The following is an 18399-nucleotide window of genomic DNA, read 5'->3' on the forward strand; positions in this document are numbered from 1 at the left end:
CCCGTCCACAGAACAATGTGATGACATCGCACGGGGTATTGCGAAGTCATAATCGAGACACTATGGTTGGACAAGTTCAAACACTGCAACAGGCTTTTAGAAATTGTATGTTAGACATACAACAGACTGCTCCAACCCGCTAATAAAGACGACTATTAATGATCCCAGGCATTGCTGCCCTCAGTGATTTCGGGCAACTCAAGTTGGGCAAATTAAATTAAATTATTTTAAAAATTAGGCAGTGCTGCCCCAACGCCATCTATATAAATTAAAGCACAAGTGGCTGAAACATTGTTGATCATTAATGGGTTTTTTTTGGTAAACCGATATATAATTTATAATTAAAATCGAAGAAGACCAAAAACAAATCAAATTCAATTGTTTACTATTTTTTTTGTATACCAAGTCGAGGCTCGTGTAAGAGCTAACGCAAAGAACATATAATGAAGGGAGCGATAGACAAGAGGGGGAGAGACAGGGAAGCACAACAACAATATAAAACAGAGGCATCGGGAGATTTGTGGAAGGGAGAGGGCTGGGGCGGAGTACTCATAAGAAACAAGATGGACACGACTCGGACCTTCAGGAAAGAAAACGGAATTTGAAAGAGGTGGATTAAGGGTGGTGGGAGTAAAAAAGATCAAGGTTTTGGATGGCGGAAGATATAAGAGATGGTGGTGAACAGCTGTTTTGAAGACCTGGAGGAAGGAGAGGGATTGAAGAGAGTGTAGGAGGAGTTTGTTCCAGAGGCGGGAGAAAAGGGGAATGAAAGAGTGAAGGTGAATAGAGAGTCTTGATTTTTGCAGTTTCACCATAAGAGGGTTGCTGATAGATCTTGTGCGTCCTGCAGGAATATTGGGGGACGGAGCACAGAAAGAGCTGGGGGAGCAAGGCCGGAGAGGAGTCGGTAGAATACAGAAAGACCACCAACCTGCCTGCGGTAAGTAAGTGAAAGGCTCTCAGAATCAACTAAATCACGGGCGATACCAATGATTCTACAGCATGAAACAGAGCAAGGTGTGAGGCAGGTGCACCAGCCCAGAAGAGAGAGCAGTACTCCAAGCTGCAGATGAAAGCTTTGTTTGTGGGGAGAAGCTCAGGTGTGCCAAGGAAGAACTTCGCACGACGGAGGATGCCCGGTCGGCGAATGGCTTTGGAGGCCAGCTTGGAAATGTGGTTTTCCCATTGTTTTTCAAAATATCATGAATTTACGCGCAAGGGTTTTTTCCAATGTCGATCAAATATTATTGGCAATTTATCCCTGCAATTATCTGCATCAACATACCTATTACTCAGCAAATGTATATCGACAGGTAAATTAACAATTTCCTTTCCTTCATGCCCTATCATCACATTCATAATTGCAACAACCAAACAGCATAGGCGCCGATGTAGTAGACATTATCTTACTTTCACACTTCATTCCCTGGTGGATGAGGCCGTACAGCAAGGATCCACAGTGATCACAGAACGTTGGACTGCCATATGAATGGACCTTGAAGCGATGCTTGCTCCGCGGATCCTGCAACAAAAACACATCGATTAGCCAATGGAACCAAAAGAAGATTCCCACAAGTCTCTCAACCCACCGTGACTGTGATTAAAAGGCAGAAAGAAATAGCTGAGTTGTATGGACAGTATTGACTGTATCCATAGGTCTGCATTACCTTTCACCTGTCTGCAAATCCTTACAAAAAGGTGACTGTTCAATTGTATTTGCATGAACGAGGAAATATATTTTATTCTTTCCAAGTTGCTCTGTCACTCCCATGGAAGAAATAGACAATGAGCGACACATCATACTAAACTATGCAATTTGGTGTCTGTCTGTCTGACTGCCTGAGTGCGATACCTTCAGTCATTACTTATCCAATCTCAACCAAACTTGACTAAAGGACTAAAGGTCACACGATGGAGGTTCTAGTGACTTAATTTCCCCCCTACTAAAGGGGGTTGTCCGTCTTGGGTGAACTCCGTGTTGAGGTGTATATCTGTGTTAAAATAGCTTCATCATGGCATTTTTCCAAGGCCGCTTGCAATAACAATTTAAGTAATAACGCTAATGACAAAAGCACAATATTAATGTTATTACAAAACAATATTAATACTAATAATATCCCCTCTCCTCAAGGGGTGTTTCCTCCTTGAACAAATGCTGTGTTAACGTTAATAAATAGCCTATTGTGGCATACGTGGGGCAAGCCTACGAGAAGTAAAAAATATTAGAAATCACATTAAATCGCATGGAGTTGATATCTCTTCTGAGGTAAAAAATATATATAAAAAAATAAAACAGTTTTAAAGCATTATACGTATCAAACGATACATTTAATTAAACGGGGAAACCTAATACACACTTTGGTGGTTATAAAATGACAGAATATGTCTTTATTAGAAAAAAAAATTGAACATTGAAGACGTCGCTGCTATAAAAAATACACCGCTCTAACGCATAACCACGAGTTTATGCGACACATGTGATTACCTTTTTAAACAGTCGCTACTGCTGTTTAACACTAAACTGAAAGAAATTTAGTCGGCATGACGTAAAATGCTAGAAAGAGTAAAAAAAAAAAACAGGCACATATGCAATCGGGTGGTTAAAAAAACACCGATAATCCGCACCGGAAAGTAGCGTCATCCCGCGAGAGTTAATGGGCTACAGGAATTGGGAGCAGACGTTACGTAAGCTGAGGGGGATTGTGGTTGTGGGCGACACGTTTGAGAGTGAAGAGTGTCAGCCATGATTTTGTGAACGCTCGTACAGTAGGGCGCGGGTGACGCCAGACCAACGGTAAATATACTCGTAGTATTCATTGAGAAACATGATGCAGTATAAAGTAGCACGGTGTCGTGTTTGATTGACGGAATGTTGCGCATAATGGCCGGATGGTTTCGGATCCGACGACTGAGCACATGGTGTACGATGATCCAGGTGGAGATTCTCAGACGATATTAGTGTTGGTTTGTGATGATGAGATACAGCACGGGTTTTTTGTGAGTAAATCTGAGTTTTCTCCACCCGTGATGATTGATGTGCATGCCGGCAGGTTGGTTTTGACCCGGGGATTGTTTCTCTTCCTTTTGCGTCAGGCCATCCCTACTTTTACCTTTGACTTTTCATTTTTACCTTTTGTTTTTGCCTTTTACTTTTGCCTACTTTCGTTTTTTGTTATTCTTGTATATTTCTCAACTATTTGGCTTTGTAAAGTTACCGTAGTGTGACGGTGACTTTGTTTTGCGAAGTGTTGATTAAATTCCAAAACCTCAATTTTGCGACTCGACAGCGAAATTATTCCCGTTGGTAACCCCGAGTGAATTTGTATGCCCGAGTGTACCGGCTAACACATATACCATTTGCACTTTTAGTGTACATTAAGTTAAAGTTCAGGAATGGAGAATGAATGCAAATGAGGCCTTTTGCGTGTGTGTGTGTGTGTGTGTGTGTGTGTGTGTGTGTGTGTGTGTGTGTGTGTGTGTGTGTGTGTGTGTGTGTGTGTGTGTGTGTGTGTGTGTGTGTGTGTGTGTGTGTGTTTTAACACCAACTCGTTTCTGCTCGTCGGGCAACTTAAACCTGCCGTTGTTAGTCGAAAATCTGTGATTCAAATAGTCTCTTAAACATAATTTTCAGCATTAAATGAGTGGCAATTTCAAATGGGGTTAGCCGTAATTGTTCTGTTCCTGAATACAAATCGAACTCCAGAAATATCATAATCCAGAAACAATACGAGAAATATCCTTGATTGAGAGCACACATTGTACACATACGCACACACACGGTTCAGCTTTTAGCAATAGATGCAAAAATGTAGTATAACTACACTTGTGGCCCCGGAACAACAACAACAAAAATAATTAAATAACCACTCAGCTCCGACAGCTCCAACCCTCCCAACATGATTAATAGTGAATATAATCATTTTAAACTTACACGGTACATTCACAAGCCCCAGATATGTCCTTCCCATCGGTGTTTAGAAGCAACCAATCCAAACACATCAGATATGATGAGTAAATTTAACATCAATTTATTTTTTCTGGGAATAAAGCAAAAAATGTCCATTGTATGACTTTGACAAATAAAAAACTTGAGGTAAACAACTTTTCAGAACATACACTACATGCTCAAAAGTATGTGGACACCCCTTGTAAGTAGTGGATTCGGCTATTTCAGCCACACCTATTGCTGACAGGTATATATAATCAAACACAGCCATGCAATCTCCATAGACAAACATTGGCAGTAGAACGGCCGTAATGAAGAGCTCAGTGATTTTCAACATGGCACCGTCATAGCATGCCAACTTTCCAACAAGTCATTTCGTCAAAATTCTGCCGTGCTAGTGCTGCCCCGGTCAACTACAAGTGCGGTTATTGTGAAGTGGAAACGTCTTGGAGCAACAACAGCTCAGCCACGAAGTGGTAGGCCACACAAGCTCACAGAACGGGACCGCCGAGTGCTGAAGGGCGTAGTGCGTAAAAATCGTCTGTCCTCGGTTGTAACACTCACTACCGAGTTCGAAACTGCCTCTGGAAGCAGCATCAGCACATCAACTGTTTATCGGGAGATTCATGAAATGGGATACCATAGCCGAGCATCCGCACACAAGCCTAAGATCACCATGCACAATGCCAAGCGTCGGCTGGAGTGGTGTAAAGCTCCTCGCCGCCATTGGACTCTGGAGCAGTGGAAACCCGTTCTCTGTAGTGATGAATCACGCTTCACCATCTGGCAGTCCGACGGACGAATCTGGGTTTGGCGGATGCCAGGAGAACGCTACCTGCCCAAAAGCATTGTGCCAACTGTAAAGTTTGGGGCCTGTTTTCATGGTTCGAGCTGGACCACTTCGTTCCAGTGAAGGGAAATCTTGATGCAACAGCATACAATGACTTTCTAGACGATTGTGTGCTTCCAACTTTGTGGCAACAGTTTGGGGAAAGCCCTTTCCTGTTTCACCATGACAATGCCCCCGTGCACAAAGCGAAGTTCTTCGAGAAATGGTTTGTCGAGATTGTTGTGGAAGAACTTGACTGGCGTGCACAGAGCCCTGACCTCAACCCCATCAAACACATTTGGGATGAATTGGAATGCCGACTGCGAGCCAGGCCTAATCGCCCAACATCAGTGCCCGACCTCACTAATGCTCTTGTGGCTGAATGGAAGCAAATCCCCGTAGCAATGTTCCAACATCTAGTGGAAAGCATTCCCAGAAGAGTGGAGGCTGTTTTAGCAGCAAAAGGGGGTCAACTCCATACTAATGCGCATGATTTTGGAATGAGATGTGTGATGTTTGGGTGTCCACATACATTTGGTCATGTAGTGTATATTGCAGTAAATGAACCCCTGTGTCTTAATTCCTTGATAGCTTGTACTCCAAAGTAAATGTGGGACTTGACATAAGTTGAGGTAATGCTACGGTGACTTGAGACTTGGCTAAAGTGACTTGTTAACATCCCTGGCAGAAACCCAGTCAACTGCCAAGTTAGGGCCGAAATAAAATATATTTCGTGTCTGGGATAAGGATTGTTACCTGAAATGCATCACAACGCTTATAAATAATGAATATGAATGAATGAATGATCGTTTTAAGGCCATTTCCCCGCTAGAGCAGGGGTTATCCTTGCGGGCCCCATGACAATCATGGTTCCCTGTTTGAGGCAATGTTTTTATGGCCAGATACCCTTCCTGGGGCCAACCCTTAGTCGCCTCTTACGATGCGCAAGGATACGGTGTACCTATTCTAACCAGGGTACACACCGGTATCATTCATCCCAGCATGCTGGTACTCAATTTGCCGACCTCGGAAGGATGACAGGCTGAGTCAACCCCCCTGGCGTTAATTCAGCGATCGATCGGGATTCGAACCCAGGATCCTAGGATCCCAGGCCGGCACCCTAACCGCTAAGCCAACACCAGGTTTAGCGGTTATCAAATAAGTCAATAATACTTGGAAAGATACCTGAGAGAAAGAGCTGTGTCTCTGCACAACAAAATGATTGAAGATCATCCTCGAACGGGAACATGTTTGCAGTTCAAACTCCCGACCATGTGGGTCAGTGCAACGCCCGAGTGGATGGGCATGTACCACACAAACCTCTGGCAGATCGCCAACATTGAATGGACTGTGAACTTGGCTGCGCCTGGATGGGTTTGAGGGTAGAGGAGTAGCGGCTAAAACCCGAATCTTATCCAGGTTCCTCCTGATGACTCCATCTTTGCTCTTTACTTCTTCTGGTTCCTTCTGATGACTGCAATGCAGTATTTGGTTTTCCATTGCAGTACCAACTTGAACATATGTATGAGAATAGTCAGTAACTTCAGTTTATGTTTAAATAGTTTACACGTAGAATCAAAGCATTCAATGTGGAATGGGAAAGGAGATTTAATAATTACCTCCACCACCGAAAATGGATGGAGGTTATGTTTTCATCCCTGAATGTTTGTCTGTCTGTTTGTTTGTGAACAGGATATCTCAAAACGTTTTAGACAGATTGGGACGAAATTTCGTGGAGAGGTTGGGTGTGTGACGAGAACAAAATTATTCGATTTTGATGAAAATCTGGATCCGGAAACGAGAATTAAAAAAAGTGATTCTTCACCATTGAGAGATCGGGCAAAAAACGATATATAGCAGGATATCTCAAAAAGTTACCGATTATGATTGTGGCAAAATGAGTAGATGAGTTTGGTTTAGTTCCGAATCCAGATCTGTCCGATCAGTGGATACAAAACGAAATCTTCAGCCTGGTAGAGGTATGCGCTCTAACGAACACCGTTCTAGTTTACTTGTATATTTAATATAGACGTTAAAAGGAAAGATATAACCAGGAAAGAAGGTGGAGAATCAAGAAGGGGATGGAACGCTAGGGAATTAGGAAGGGGCAGGACACTGTGGAAGCAGAAAGAGGGTGGGAGTTCATATAATCGAATATATATATATATATAAATAAATAAATAAAAGACGAACTTGTATCACAAAAAATCACAATCACAAAAAATCAAATCACAAAAAAAAAACGACACACAAAACATAATAAAGGGAGCGGGAGACAAGATGGGGAGAGAGAGGGAAGCACACAAGTACAACAGCAGAGAACAGGGACATCGGGAGATCTGTGGGAGGGAGAGGACTTGGGGGGAGGAGGCATGGGAAGGGGGGTGGGAGAGGTATAAAACACATACACACTGCTAGGAGTAAAGAAAGAAGTCGGGATTTCAAAAAAAAGTGGATCTGGGGTGAATTAATGGGGGTAGAAGAGATCAAGGTTTTGGATGGGGGAAGACAAGAGATGGTGGTGAACAGCTGTTTTAAAGACCTGGAGGGATGAGAGGGATTGAAGAGAGTGAGGGAGTTTGTTCCAGACGCAAGAGTAAAGAGGAATGAAGGAGTGAAAGTGAGCAGAGATAAATATCAATAATATTGATATTTATCAATATATTGTTACAGATACGACTTTGATGGTATGGTGGGCCGAGCGGGATGGCCGCCGTATCCGTACAAGTTACCCGATTGTACTCGAACGTCGACGAAGCCGCGCTATGCTGGCTCAATAAGGAAAAGAAGACACCCGGCTGGATTACAATGACACAATACGACAGCAGGGGTTCAGTTCTCAAGACCTCCGGAGGAGGTTATATTAAGGCGGAAAAGGTTAGATTACAAGGACAAGAGGGAAACATAGGAAGGTGGGCACTTAAACACACTCTTATATTAACCCTAGACAGACCACAGATAAACGGGACAAGGCTCACTCACACGGGGTTTGATGGCCAGGAAAGCGGCAGTCGATGGCTCAGGTGCACCTGGCTCAGGGACAGAATCGCGTACGTTGGTGTCCAGCAGATGCGGGGAGGTCGCTCAGCGCTCGTGGGTCGCGACTTTGGTGGAGATGCCGGGGAGGTCGCTCAGCGCTCGGGAGGGTGGCGTCTTGTCCTTCCAAGCTCGGGGCGCATCTCTAACGTCACGTCCGGCGCGGGGCCGCGTATATCCGGCGGGGAGTCACGCCCTCGCTCGTTAGCTCCGCCCCATATGGCATCGGCCCATGGCTTCTCATTGGGTGCGGGGGTTACCGGCTCCGCCCTTGACGAGGGGCCGACAGGGAGCCCCCTTCTGGGTAACCCCGTCGAGCACATGTTCAATGGCGGCCAACCGAGCCGGAGTGAGGACGCAAAGCCGCTGTTGTTGTGGTTGTTGTTGGAGCTTGAGATGATGGGAAGAGATGCGGGGAGGTATGGGAAGGTCCTAAACTCCTACTGGTGCCATATCATCACATTCTGGTGCAACGAAGAGTCATAATTAATGGAAACGAGGCCTTAACTGACATAGACTAAGAATAACTAGGAAGATGTCCGAAAGTTGTCTACGTGTGGTGCGGGGGACCTGGGCACGACATTTAATGGGGGGATGAAGGGGAAGATCGGCTCTAATGGGTGTTGTTTACAGACAATGGGACTAGGGAATGGGGTAAGGGAGAGTTGGGGAGTATCGGAGAAAATAGGGGAATATTTACAAGCGGATATGGAGGCCAAATTCCATATTCGCAACATTGCACCCTTCTCTACCCTCGGGGCGTCCCGACCCGATAAATTTTTACCTACTTTAGTGTGGCACGCAATGTAGTTCCCTCTACTATTAACTCTACCCTGAGTGCGACAGTTTTACAGATATTCACAAATGAGTAAATATGTCCCCCTGCGACGTTGCACCCTTCTCCTCACAGAAACACACCCACAGGATAACCGAATCCGGAAAGAATTCTCAAACTAAACATACAGCCGGTAGGGAGCATTATTTACAAGACTACGCTGATATTTACACTACGATCCAGGACCTGTCTTTGGAGGAACACATGCAGATGTTATGCATAGAGAGAGCGCGCTTGCCAACATCGATACACCAACCCACGAGTGCTCTGTGGCCGACGGCCTTTAATAACGTGCAGAGCACCCTGTCCCAGCATCAAAAGCACCACCCCACCACCAATCGGTGCAGTCACCATTGTTCATTGGAATAAAAATAACTTCAACAACCCCTAACCCTGCAGGTGTCTCTTGCTCTTCTTGTGGTGCACTTGGTGGTTAACTAAAAGTGGTTCACCTGTATGGCATAGGTGCCACGTTGACCCATAGGTCCATCCCCGGGTGGTGCTTGGCCGCAAACGAACTGCGGTCCATTGTGGGTGGCCACAAACATTGCGGTCCATATGGTGTACCGATCCAGGCAGCGAACAGCGAAAGTGCAGGCCCACAACTGCGTCGCCAGCACCTCTCTCTCCTCTCTCTCTACCCCAAAGCCAGATCCTCGGAGGTGGGAGACAAAAACAAGACAAGTGAGCAAGGTGGTAAGGGCGCAAAAGTGCACGCAATGCAAGGTGATGCACACTGGGGGCACATGGGAACCAGGTGAGACAGGTACGTTCCTACCGTACGCCCCCCCCACCAGGTAACCTACATGGCCCCTCCCTTACCCCTTACTGTATCAACAAAACACAACACTACCCATAAACATCTACTTTACAAATCAACAAACATCCCTACTGTCTTCCCCGTTCCTCCCATAAACCAAATTCGTCTTCTCTCCCTCCTAACCAATCAAATTTGCCATTTTCAACTCTCATCAAAATTTGCCATCTCCAACTCAACATCATAATTTGCCATCTCCAACTCATCATCAGTCCCTCCTAAGGAGGGAGAGATGGAATCACCCCAATGTCTCATCCACGTCGTGATGCGTCTCACAAATCCACACAGCGATTCATCTCCTGCAACAAAACAAAGAAAACACAGGTGTGGAGTCATCATCATCACCACAGGTAAGTGGCTGCGTATGGTGCGACAGGTTCATCAATCCTAACTATTTCCTAAATGACTTTAACAACTTTACACTACCCGGGGTCTTTCTCCGGCCAACCCATTGGCCCTCTTACACTATGGGTTCTAAAAACCAATTCCCATTGGCCAAACTGTGGTGCTCTTCAATTTGGGGTCTCACTCCCCCGATTCATCTCCCGGTGCCCTCGTACAATTTCTGGGCTGTGGCGTGTACCTCTCCCAGTGGGTCTACCCACCTGCACCCCTCCACCACTGCAGTTGCCTCCGAGCTTACCTGCTCCTTACCCTAACCTAACTAACTGGGGCAGGCCCTCTGGCGCTCTCCCCACTCGGTGCCCTCTCTGGCACTGGGCTACCCGATCCACACCCGGGATCCTCAGGCACCCACTCACAACTACCGGCTCCCAGAGCCCACCTGCGGCCTCACCTGGCCGACATCCTCACAGTGGTGGAGTGCCCAACCAACTACACACACTAACAGGCTACACGCCCAGCCATTTCCACAACACTAATGCACCCATCCACAACACCATTCTGCAACCGCACCACAAATGCCAATATCCATCCACAATTTACCTGTACCCTCTACCTAACACTTACACTACCCGCCCCGGGTACTCGTGAAAGGGGTCCACTCTTCCCCCATCCACACCTTCGCACCACGCACACCACTCCATACCACTTACTCCAACTCTCTCCACACACCTGTACCTGCACACCTGTGCTCTCACACCTGGTGCCACCTGCACCCTTCTCTCCCCAAGCGCATTCGCGCTGATCCACACACTCACTACTCATACACTGCTCCACACACCTGTCCAGTTGCACACCTGTGCAATCACACCTGTTCAATTCTCACACACACGGCATCATCTCAGCTAACTACTCCCTTCTGAAACTTGCGCTTCCCAGTCGTCCCTTTAAACTATTGCGCTCCCTCGTCATTATCATCCATACTAATCTACCTGCGTCCCCACTACAGGTATCAGTCACTAACTAAACTTAACGTCACCTAAGGTCATCTTCTCTAGAGCCCTATCAATATAACCTAACCCACCCGGGCTAGTTTTCACTGCCATACACCCCATAATCTATAGCGCATTTGCCCCACCTCAGGGGAAGGGTGGCAGGGATGCCATCCCACCACATCGGGGGTCTCTCACTACCAATTTTGCACATCAAATTTCAACAAATCAAAAATTTGCCAATCATCTGCCAATCACTGTACCATTACCAATCATCACTCTGCCAATCCTCTGCCAATCATCAAATTTTGCTTTTCTCTAATTTTGGGTCCAAAACACTAACCTCATCACCCAGTCTACTCACTACTGCCTCTCGGTGCGCCAATTCCTGTCCAAAGCCCGGCTTCGTAAAGCCAAGCAATGGATGCTGGTTGTTTTGTGCCAGCGGCTGGATGCGTCCGGCACTCGGTGCAGGGACGGGGGCTTACCCGGGCCGAGATCCCACGCATCACCTCGGCGTGGAGCCATCCAATGTCCCGATCTCGACCTGCCGGAATGCCTCAACAAAAAGTGGTCGCCATGACGACCCTTTCTATCGGGCCGCCCGCTCCGCCTAGTGGAGCACGGACGCGGCCGTTCAAAGCGAGGCCCAGCACGCACCGAGGGCCCGATTCGGCTAAAAGTCGACCTAACCTCTAACCCGTTTAATGTCGATGCTTCACCTGCATGCTTACACCCCGCAGCCCGTTCCTTGCTCACACATCCAGCCGTGCCCATGCTCCTCGTACCTTTCCTTACACACCCAGGTACACTCATTCCACTCACAGCCTTGGTCACACACCTGACCACCGAACACTTTGGCACACATTCGTTGGTCGCACACCTCACCAATACACCGCTTCGCACCCCCTCCTCGGTCACCTCCTCTGTGACAATCACAGGTGTGCCCTCATTCGCACACCCAACCACGTGCCTCACCACCAATTCCAGCGTGCATTCCCACTCACGCTCTACCATTCCAGGTGTGCATCCTTCCATCCCAGGTGTACATCCTCGCTCACCTGTCACAACTAACTCACGCTCCATGTCACTCTCACTACTTTCACCTCCATTCCTGACAGCGCACTCACCCTTACTCTTGACAGCGCACTCTTTCCTCATGCACCTGTCCGTCACACACCTTTCTCGCGCACACTCTCCCGTTACACCCTCTGTAACACTCACCACAGGTGGACACTCTTCCTTACTTCTGACAGCGCACTCTTTCCCCATGCACCTGTCCGTCACACACCTTTCTCGCGCACACTCTCCCGTTACACCCTCTGTAACACTCACCACAGGTGGACACTCTTCCTTACTTCTGACAGCGCACTCTTTCCTCATGCACCTGTCCGTCACACACCTTTCTCGCGCACACTCTCCCGTCACACCCTCTGTAACACTCACCACACCACGCTTCCATGTGCTCCCTCGCACACGCGCTACGACCGACTCACTCTCGCCAGCACCCTCACTCCTTGGCACGCACTTTTTCCTCACACACCCCAGAGTCGGACTTTCTCGCACACCTCCTCTTTCGCACACCAGACCTGTCGCACACTTCACCAACGGCCTCTCACGAACACCCGGGTCTATCTCGACCCCCAAGCTTCTTAAATCCCCTGGCGCATCATACGCACGACCATATTGGTCACCACTTACACCGGGTCCTCTTCCTCTTCGCTTCTCCTCCATCACCTGCGAATCCCTCATCCGGTTAATGAGCACATCATCACGATCCAAACACAGACTTTGGACCAATTCTTTTACCTCCTCTTTTATCTCTTTCTTATCCTCTCTCCGTCGCTTTTTAATTTCGCTCACCCCTTCTTCCACTTCTTCTAATTTTTGCTTCATCTCCTTCATCTCTTCGTGCGCCCCTTTAAGTTCTTCCTCTAACTCCACTTTATTTTTTTCTATGTGCTCCCGCACCTCCCGCTCTTTAACCTCCATTACCTCTACCACCTTGTCCATTTTCCTCGTCAGGTCCTCATGTACCGTCTGACACTCTTTTTTAATTACCCCTACGTCCTTTTTCATCTCCTTCTGTGTCGATTTTAAACCCTCTATTACCGCTGTGTTCTTCTTTACCTGGTCCCCCAACTCCTTTTGTCCCACTGTCAGTTGTTCTACTCCCAGCGTCAACTCCTCTATACCACCTTGCAATTTTACAGTCCCCTTTCTCACCTCTTTCTCCATGCGCTCCTTACAGTGCCTCACCTCCTCGCGCACTCCTCCGACCTCCTCACTCACTCCTCTTCTGATCTCCTCTCCCATCACTTGCATCTCCTGCCCAGATGCCACCCTCATCTGCTCCATTTCCTCCCTGTGAGCATCCAGTTTGGTTTCTACCCCCATTCTGACCCCCTCTATCTGCTGCCCCATTTGGTTAACTTCCCTTTCCGCTTGGTCCCTCATGTCCCTCAATTTGCCTTCCATGGTGTTTTCTAACCCCTCTAACCCTTTTTGCATCCCTTCCATTTGATTCTCTTGAGCGGCCATTCTGTTTTCTACCCCCGTTAACCCCTCCTGTATTTCCCCTAATCTATCGTCTAATTTCCCAAATTTCATGTCTAATCCCTTAAAATTATTGTCTAATCCCTTAAAATTATTGTCTAATCCCTCACTGGTACCCCTCGCTTCGTCCCTCATTACCCCCATTTGCTCACTCTGAGCCCTCGCTTCGTCCCTCATTACCCCCATTTGGTTTCCCATTACCCCCAATTGGTTACTCTGCAGTTTGAGGGACGCCTGCATTTGCGCCATAAATTGCTCCATGAGGACCTGCATCTGGGCCATCCCTCCCACTTGTGCAGCGGGTGCGGCCGCCGTAGCTATGTGCGAGGCGCCGTTTCGCGCGTCTGCTACCCCCGCTGTTTCGCTCTCCTCACGTGTCTCAATTTGGTCCTGGACCGACCCTGCTTCACTCTCCCCTACCGGACCCCAGCCGTCTTGACCCGCCATAGCGCGACTTTCAAAATTCGAGTTTTTTATTTTCGTAAAACAAATTGAAATTTCGCCGTTATAATTTCGCGCGGGAAACGCGCTCCGAATCGATTTTCCCTCCCAAAATTTGGGCCTAACTAATTTAGTCCCGGGTTCGAATTCCACTCCTCGACACCAATTGTTACAGATACGACTTTGATGGTATGGTGGGCCGAGCGGGATGGCCGCCGTATCCGTACAAGTTACCCGATTGTACTCGAACGTCGACGAAGCCGCGCTATGCTGGCTCAATAAGGAAAAGAAGACACCCGGCTGGATTACAATGACACAATACGACAGCAGGGGTTCAGTTCTCAAGACCTCCGGAGGAGGTTATATTAAGGCGGAAAAGGTTAGATTACAAGGACAAGAGGGAAACATAGGAAGGTGGGCACTTAAACACACTCTTATATTAACCCTAGACAGACCACAGATAAACGGGACAAGGCTCACTCACACGGGGTTTGATGGCCAGGAAAGCGGCAGTCGATGGCTCAGGTGCACCTGGCTCAGGGACAGAATCGCGTACGTTGGTGTCCAGCAGATGCGGGGAGGTCGCTCAGCGCTCGTGGGTCGCGACTTTGGTGGAGATGCCGGGGAGGTCGCTCAGCGCTCGGGAGGGTGGCGTCTTGTCCTTCCAAGCTCGGGGCGCATCTCTAACGTCACGTCCGGCGCGGGGCCGCGTATATCCGGCGGGGAGTCACGCCCTCGCTCGTTAGCTCCGCCCCATATGGCATCGGCCCATGGCTTCTCATTGGGTGCGGGGGTTACCGGCTCCGCCCTTGACGAGGGGCCGACAGGGAGCCCCCTTCTGGGTAACCCCGTCGAGCACATGTTCAATGGCGGCCAACCGAGCCGGAGTGAGGACGCAAAGCCGCTGTTGTTGTGGTTGTTGTTGGAGCTTGAGATGATGGGAAGAGATGCGGGGAGGTATGGGAAGGTCCTAAACTCCTACTGGTGCCATATCATCACATTCTGGTGCAACGAAGAGTCATAATTAATGGAAACGAGGCCTTAACTGACATAGACTAAGAATAACTAGGAAGATGTCCGAAAGTTGTCTACGTGTGGTGCGGGGGACCTGGGCACGACATTTAATGGGGGGATGAAGGGGAAGATCGGCTCTAATGGGTGTTGTTTACAGACAATGGGACTAGGGAATGGGGTAAGGGAGAGTTGGGGAGTATCGGAGAAAATAGGGGAATATTTACAAGCGGATATGGAGGCCAAATTCCATATTCGCAACAATATTGATAATAAATAGAGAGAAATATCAAGCTTAAATAATCCAAGTCAAATGACATTAAAATCAACACAAAATCATTTTATCGGGTCGGACGTGCATGGGGCAAAGTTTCCCTGATTCGACACGAATGTCGCTGACATGGTTTGAATAAAGTTGTGCTTCCTGGGTTGGTAATACTGCTGCTTGCCACTTGGACAAAGTGTGCTCTGTGCTGTCTGGAGAGTTGACACTCCCTTTAACCTCATTCCATTTTTTTTTTTTTTTTTTTTTTTTTTGTATATTGAATCGAGGCTCGTGAAAGAGCTAACATTTATTTCACAAACAAATCAACCAGACAAACAAAATATACAAAAAGAGGGAGCGGAAGACAAGATGGGGAGAGAAGGGGAAGCACACAACCACAACATTTGAGAGCAGGGAGAAGTGTGGGAGGGAGAGGGCTTGGGGGCAGGAGGCGTGGGATGGGGCGGGGGGGGGGGGTGGGGGGGGAGAGGTATAAAACCTAGACTATATAAACTTAGTCTAAACGCCGTTAAATTTGATGTTTATTCAAAGATTATTTTCCGAATATTGTGAACAAGTCATTTATAATTATAAACTCAAGTCGCATGTAAGTAGCAAGGAAGTCACATGTCCCCAGACACCAAGTTCCAAGTCAAAGTCTCAAGTCAATTTCGTCAAGTCCGAGTAAAGTCGCAAAATTTTGTGACTCCAGTATGACCCAAGTGCGAGTCTTACCTTTGAGCTGTCTGGTTCATTTGAACTTTAAATTTGCAAATTGGCAAAATTTGCAAAATTGCAAAATTTAAATTTACAATATCAATACCGTATATGTCCACCTTCGGCAGCAATCACTGCGTTGCACCTTCGTCACATTGCCTCTATCAACACTCAAATGTGACCCTGGGAAATGGCATTCCATGCCTCAATTAGCTCCTGTTCCGGCTCATCGATGGAAGGTTCGAAAAAGGCAATCAATGCTATCCCAGAGATGTTCAATAGGATTTGAATGTTTTGAGATGGCAGGCAAGGGATTCAAGACATTAACGTTGGCATGGACAAGAACGTTTCTTGTTTGAATGGCCCTGTGAGCAGGAGCATTATCGTGCATAACGATGATTTTCTTGGACCATGTTGTTGAAGGGAAGGCAACGCACGTTACCGTGAGATGTCATTAATGTATCGATCTGCTGTCAGGTTGCCATGGATACGGATCAATTTGGTGCAAAATATTTCAGCAATGCCCGCCCACATCATAACGCTTCAATGACCAAAATTTGTGGTTTCTTGGACACTGGCTGGAGAATATCATTCACTGCACTGAAGGACTAAAAAGCACTTGCCCATTGCCTCCATGTCCATCAGACTAGCTGATTTGACCACTGCAAGCAAGAATGAATCCCTGCATTCCTGAGATGCCTCAAGACGGTGTTGACACTTATTGTGTGAGGTACAGAGAGTGTGTTTGCAGTACTCTAGGCAGTTTGAAACCGATTACATATATGGGTCATGTGAATGTATCAGTCCTAAGCGAGAGTTGTTATCCTGGGACATCCATTTATTGGCATATCTCTTGTTGATCTAGTGGCTTGTTAGCATCTTGTGAGGTCATAATCAGTTCCTCTCTTCATGTTAAGGAGCCTTGCAGCACGGCGAATGACATACCCTACTTGAAGGTGTCCAAAGATTGAATTCTTATGATTTTCTGACAGAGGTGGCATCTATATAATAATAGCGTAAGGACTCGACTTTGTTATCCCTTTTACGCCGCACCCAGTGACCTGATGCCCACGGCACTAATGGATTTACAATCTATGAACCGCGCTCGTTGTTTATCACGTACAGCCATACTCGAAAAATCTGAATTAGCCGACGTTGGGGCCCAAAAGCATCCGATTAACTGCCGATACGACGCCATCTTACTGGCGTCTGCTGGGCGAAGGCGAAGCAAGCCGTCCGCTGATTGGACAGGCGAAGGCGAAGCAAGCCATCCGCTGATTGGACAGGCGAAGGCGAAAGCAAGCCGTCCACTGATTGGAGAATCCAGAGCATGCATTTGTGCCGGTGTCGGCGATCGTTGTTCATATACGCACTCTTCATTCTCATCTTTCTTCCTAACTCTTACTCGGACAAGCAAATCCCCTATGCCATCCATAATGGTACACTCTATCCATACACCACATCCTCCCTTCCGTGGATGTTCCACGGGTTTCGGCTAGTTGTAATGGATTGTTAAAGAAAGTAATCAGTGTGTTTTAGATTCATCCACAAACTGGTGTCTTGGAGAAGACTGTTTCAAATTCCCTCAGAATGCCTCGTTTAACCACTTAACACCTAAGGGTGCATGAGTTGCACATAGTGAACGATCATTATTGCTTGAGGAAATTGCAATATGTGGAAACTTGCAATCGGTGTTCTGCACATCCCTCGTGCCAAAAGCCACTTACAATGAACGCTGGAACAGTCCTTCAACAATTGCATTATCAATTCTACATGTTCGATTTTTTATGGTGGAGTGGTTCTTATAATGACTAGAATATAAGACCCGTCGCTTCGCTGACGGAAATACCAATCTTTGCTGCGATTGCTAATCTATGGGGGAAGAAAAAAAAAGGATTCCTGGTAGATCCTGCTCTCCGTGCAGGGATAACCAACGTCACGTGTTGGCATTTGTAGTTTTGACATGCGTGTCCATGTACCCATAAAAAAAAATTTTACATCACAAACTGTAGGCTATCTGTCCACCAAAAGTGCCGCTCTGGGCGACCACCCCTTTCACCCCCACATTCGGGAGTTACCCGAATCCACCGTAGTTGGATTTATTGCAATCCGTTAATCCGTTCTCAAGTTATAACACGACAAACAGACAGACACGGCTCCTTTTATAATACAGATGAGCAGGCACCCGTGAAATTCCCCGTAATGTAAAATATGACATCAAGTCCTAAAGTAAACTCTCCACCCCTCCCCCACCTCCAAGTCCTCAACCTCCACTTCCCAACCCTAAGGTTGGCGAGCTGATCTTCCCACTCCAAGCCATCAGACCCCCATTCCCACTTGTGACCACTGGCGTAGTGAGGGAGAGCGGCACTTTTAGGGGGAGGGGGGTGGTGGCAAATTTGTTATTTTGCATCTATCATTATCGACACTTCGTGCCATTTTGCCGCGGCGCATGAAAGCCAAGTGAAGGGAGGAGTTAAACTGTTCAAATGGCCCCGCCCTTCGTTTGCTGACCAATGGTTGCGGCTAGAGTCCCTGTATAAAGAGAGTTGCGCCATGCGCTGACCCGAGATTTCTGGTCACGTGATTTCGTGGCGCCATTTTGTGTCTAA

General features: G+C 47.3%; 1 protein-coding gene across 5 annotated transcripts in view; it reads right to left on the minus strand.

Annotated features, from left to right (window-relative positions):
- The window catches only part of LOC137428362 (protein kinase C alpha type-like), a 550957-nt gene that overhangs the window by 202483 nt on the left and 330075 nt on the right, over positions 1 to 18399 (minus strand). For all 5 annotated transcript variants that reach the window (XM_078778901.1, XM_078778902.1, XM_078778898.1 and 2 more), the window contains exon 4: positions 1411 to 1522. In XM_078778901.1, coding sequence (XP_078635027.1) covers positions 1411 to 1522 — 112 coding nt within the window. The remainder of the gene's footprint in view (positions 1 to 1410; positions 1523 to 18399) is intronic.

Source organism: Myxine glutinosa, chromosome 5, assembly GCF_964187855.1.
Source record: "Myxine glutinosa chromosome 5, kmMyxGlut1.1, whole genome shotgun sequence".
NCBI lineage: Eukaryota > Metazoa > Chordata > Myxini > Myxiniformes > Myxinidae > Myxine > Myxine glutinosa.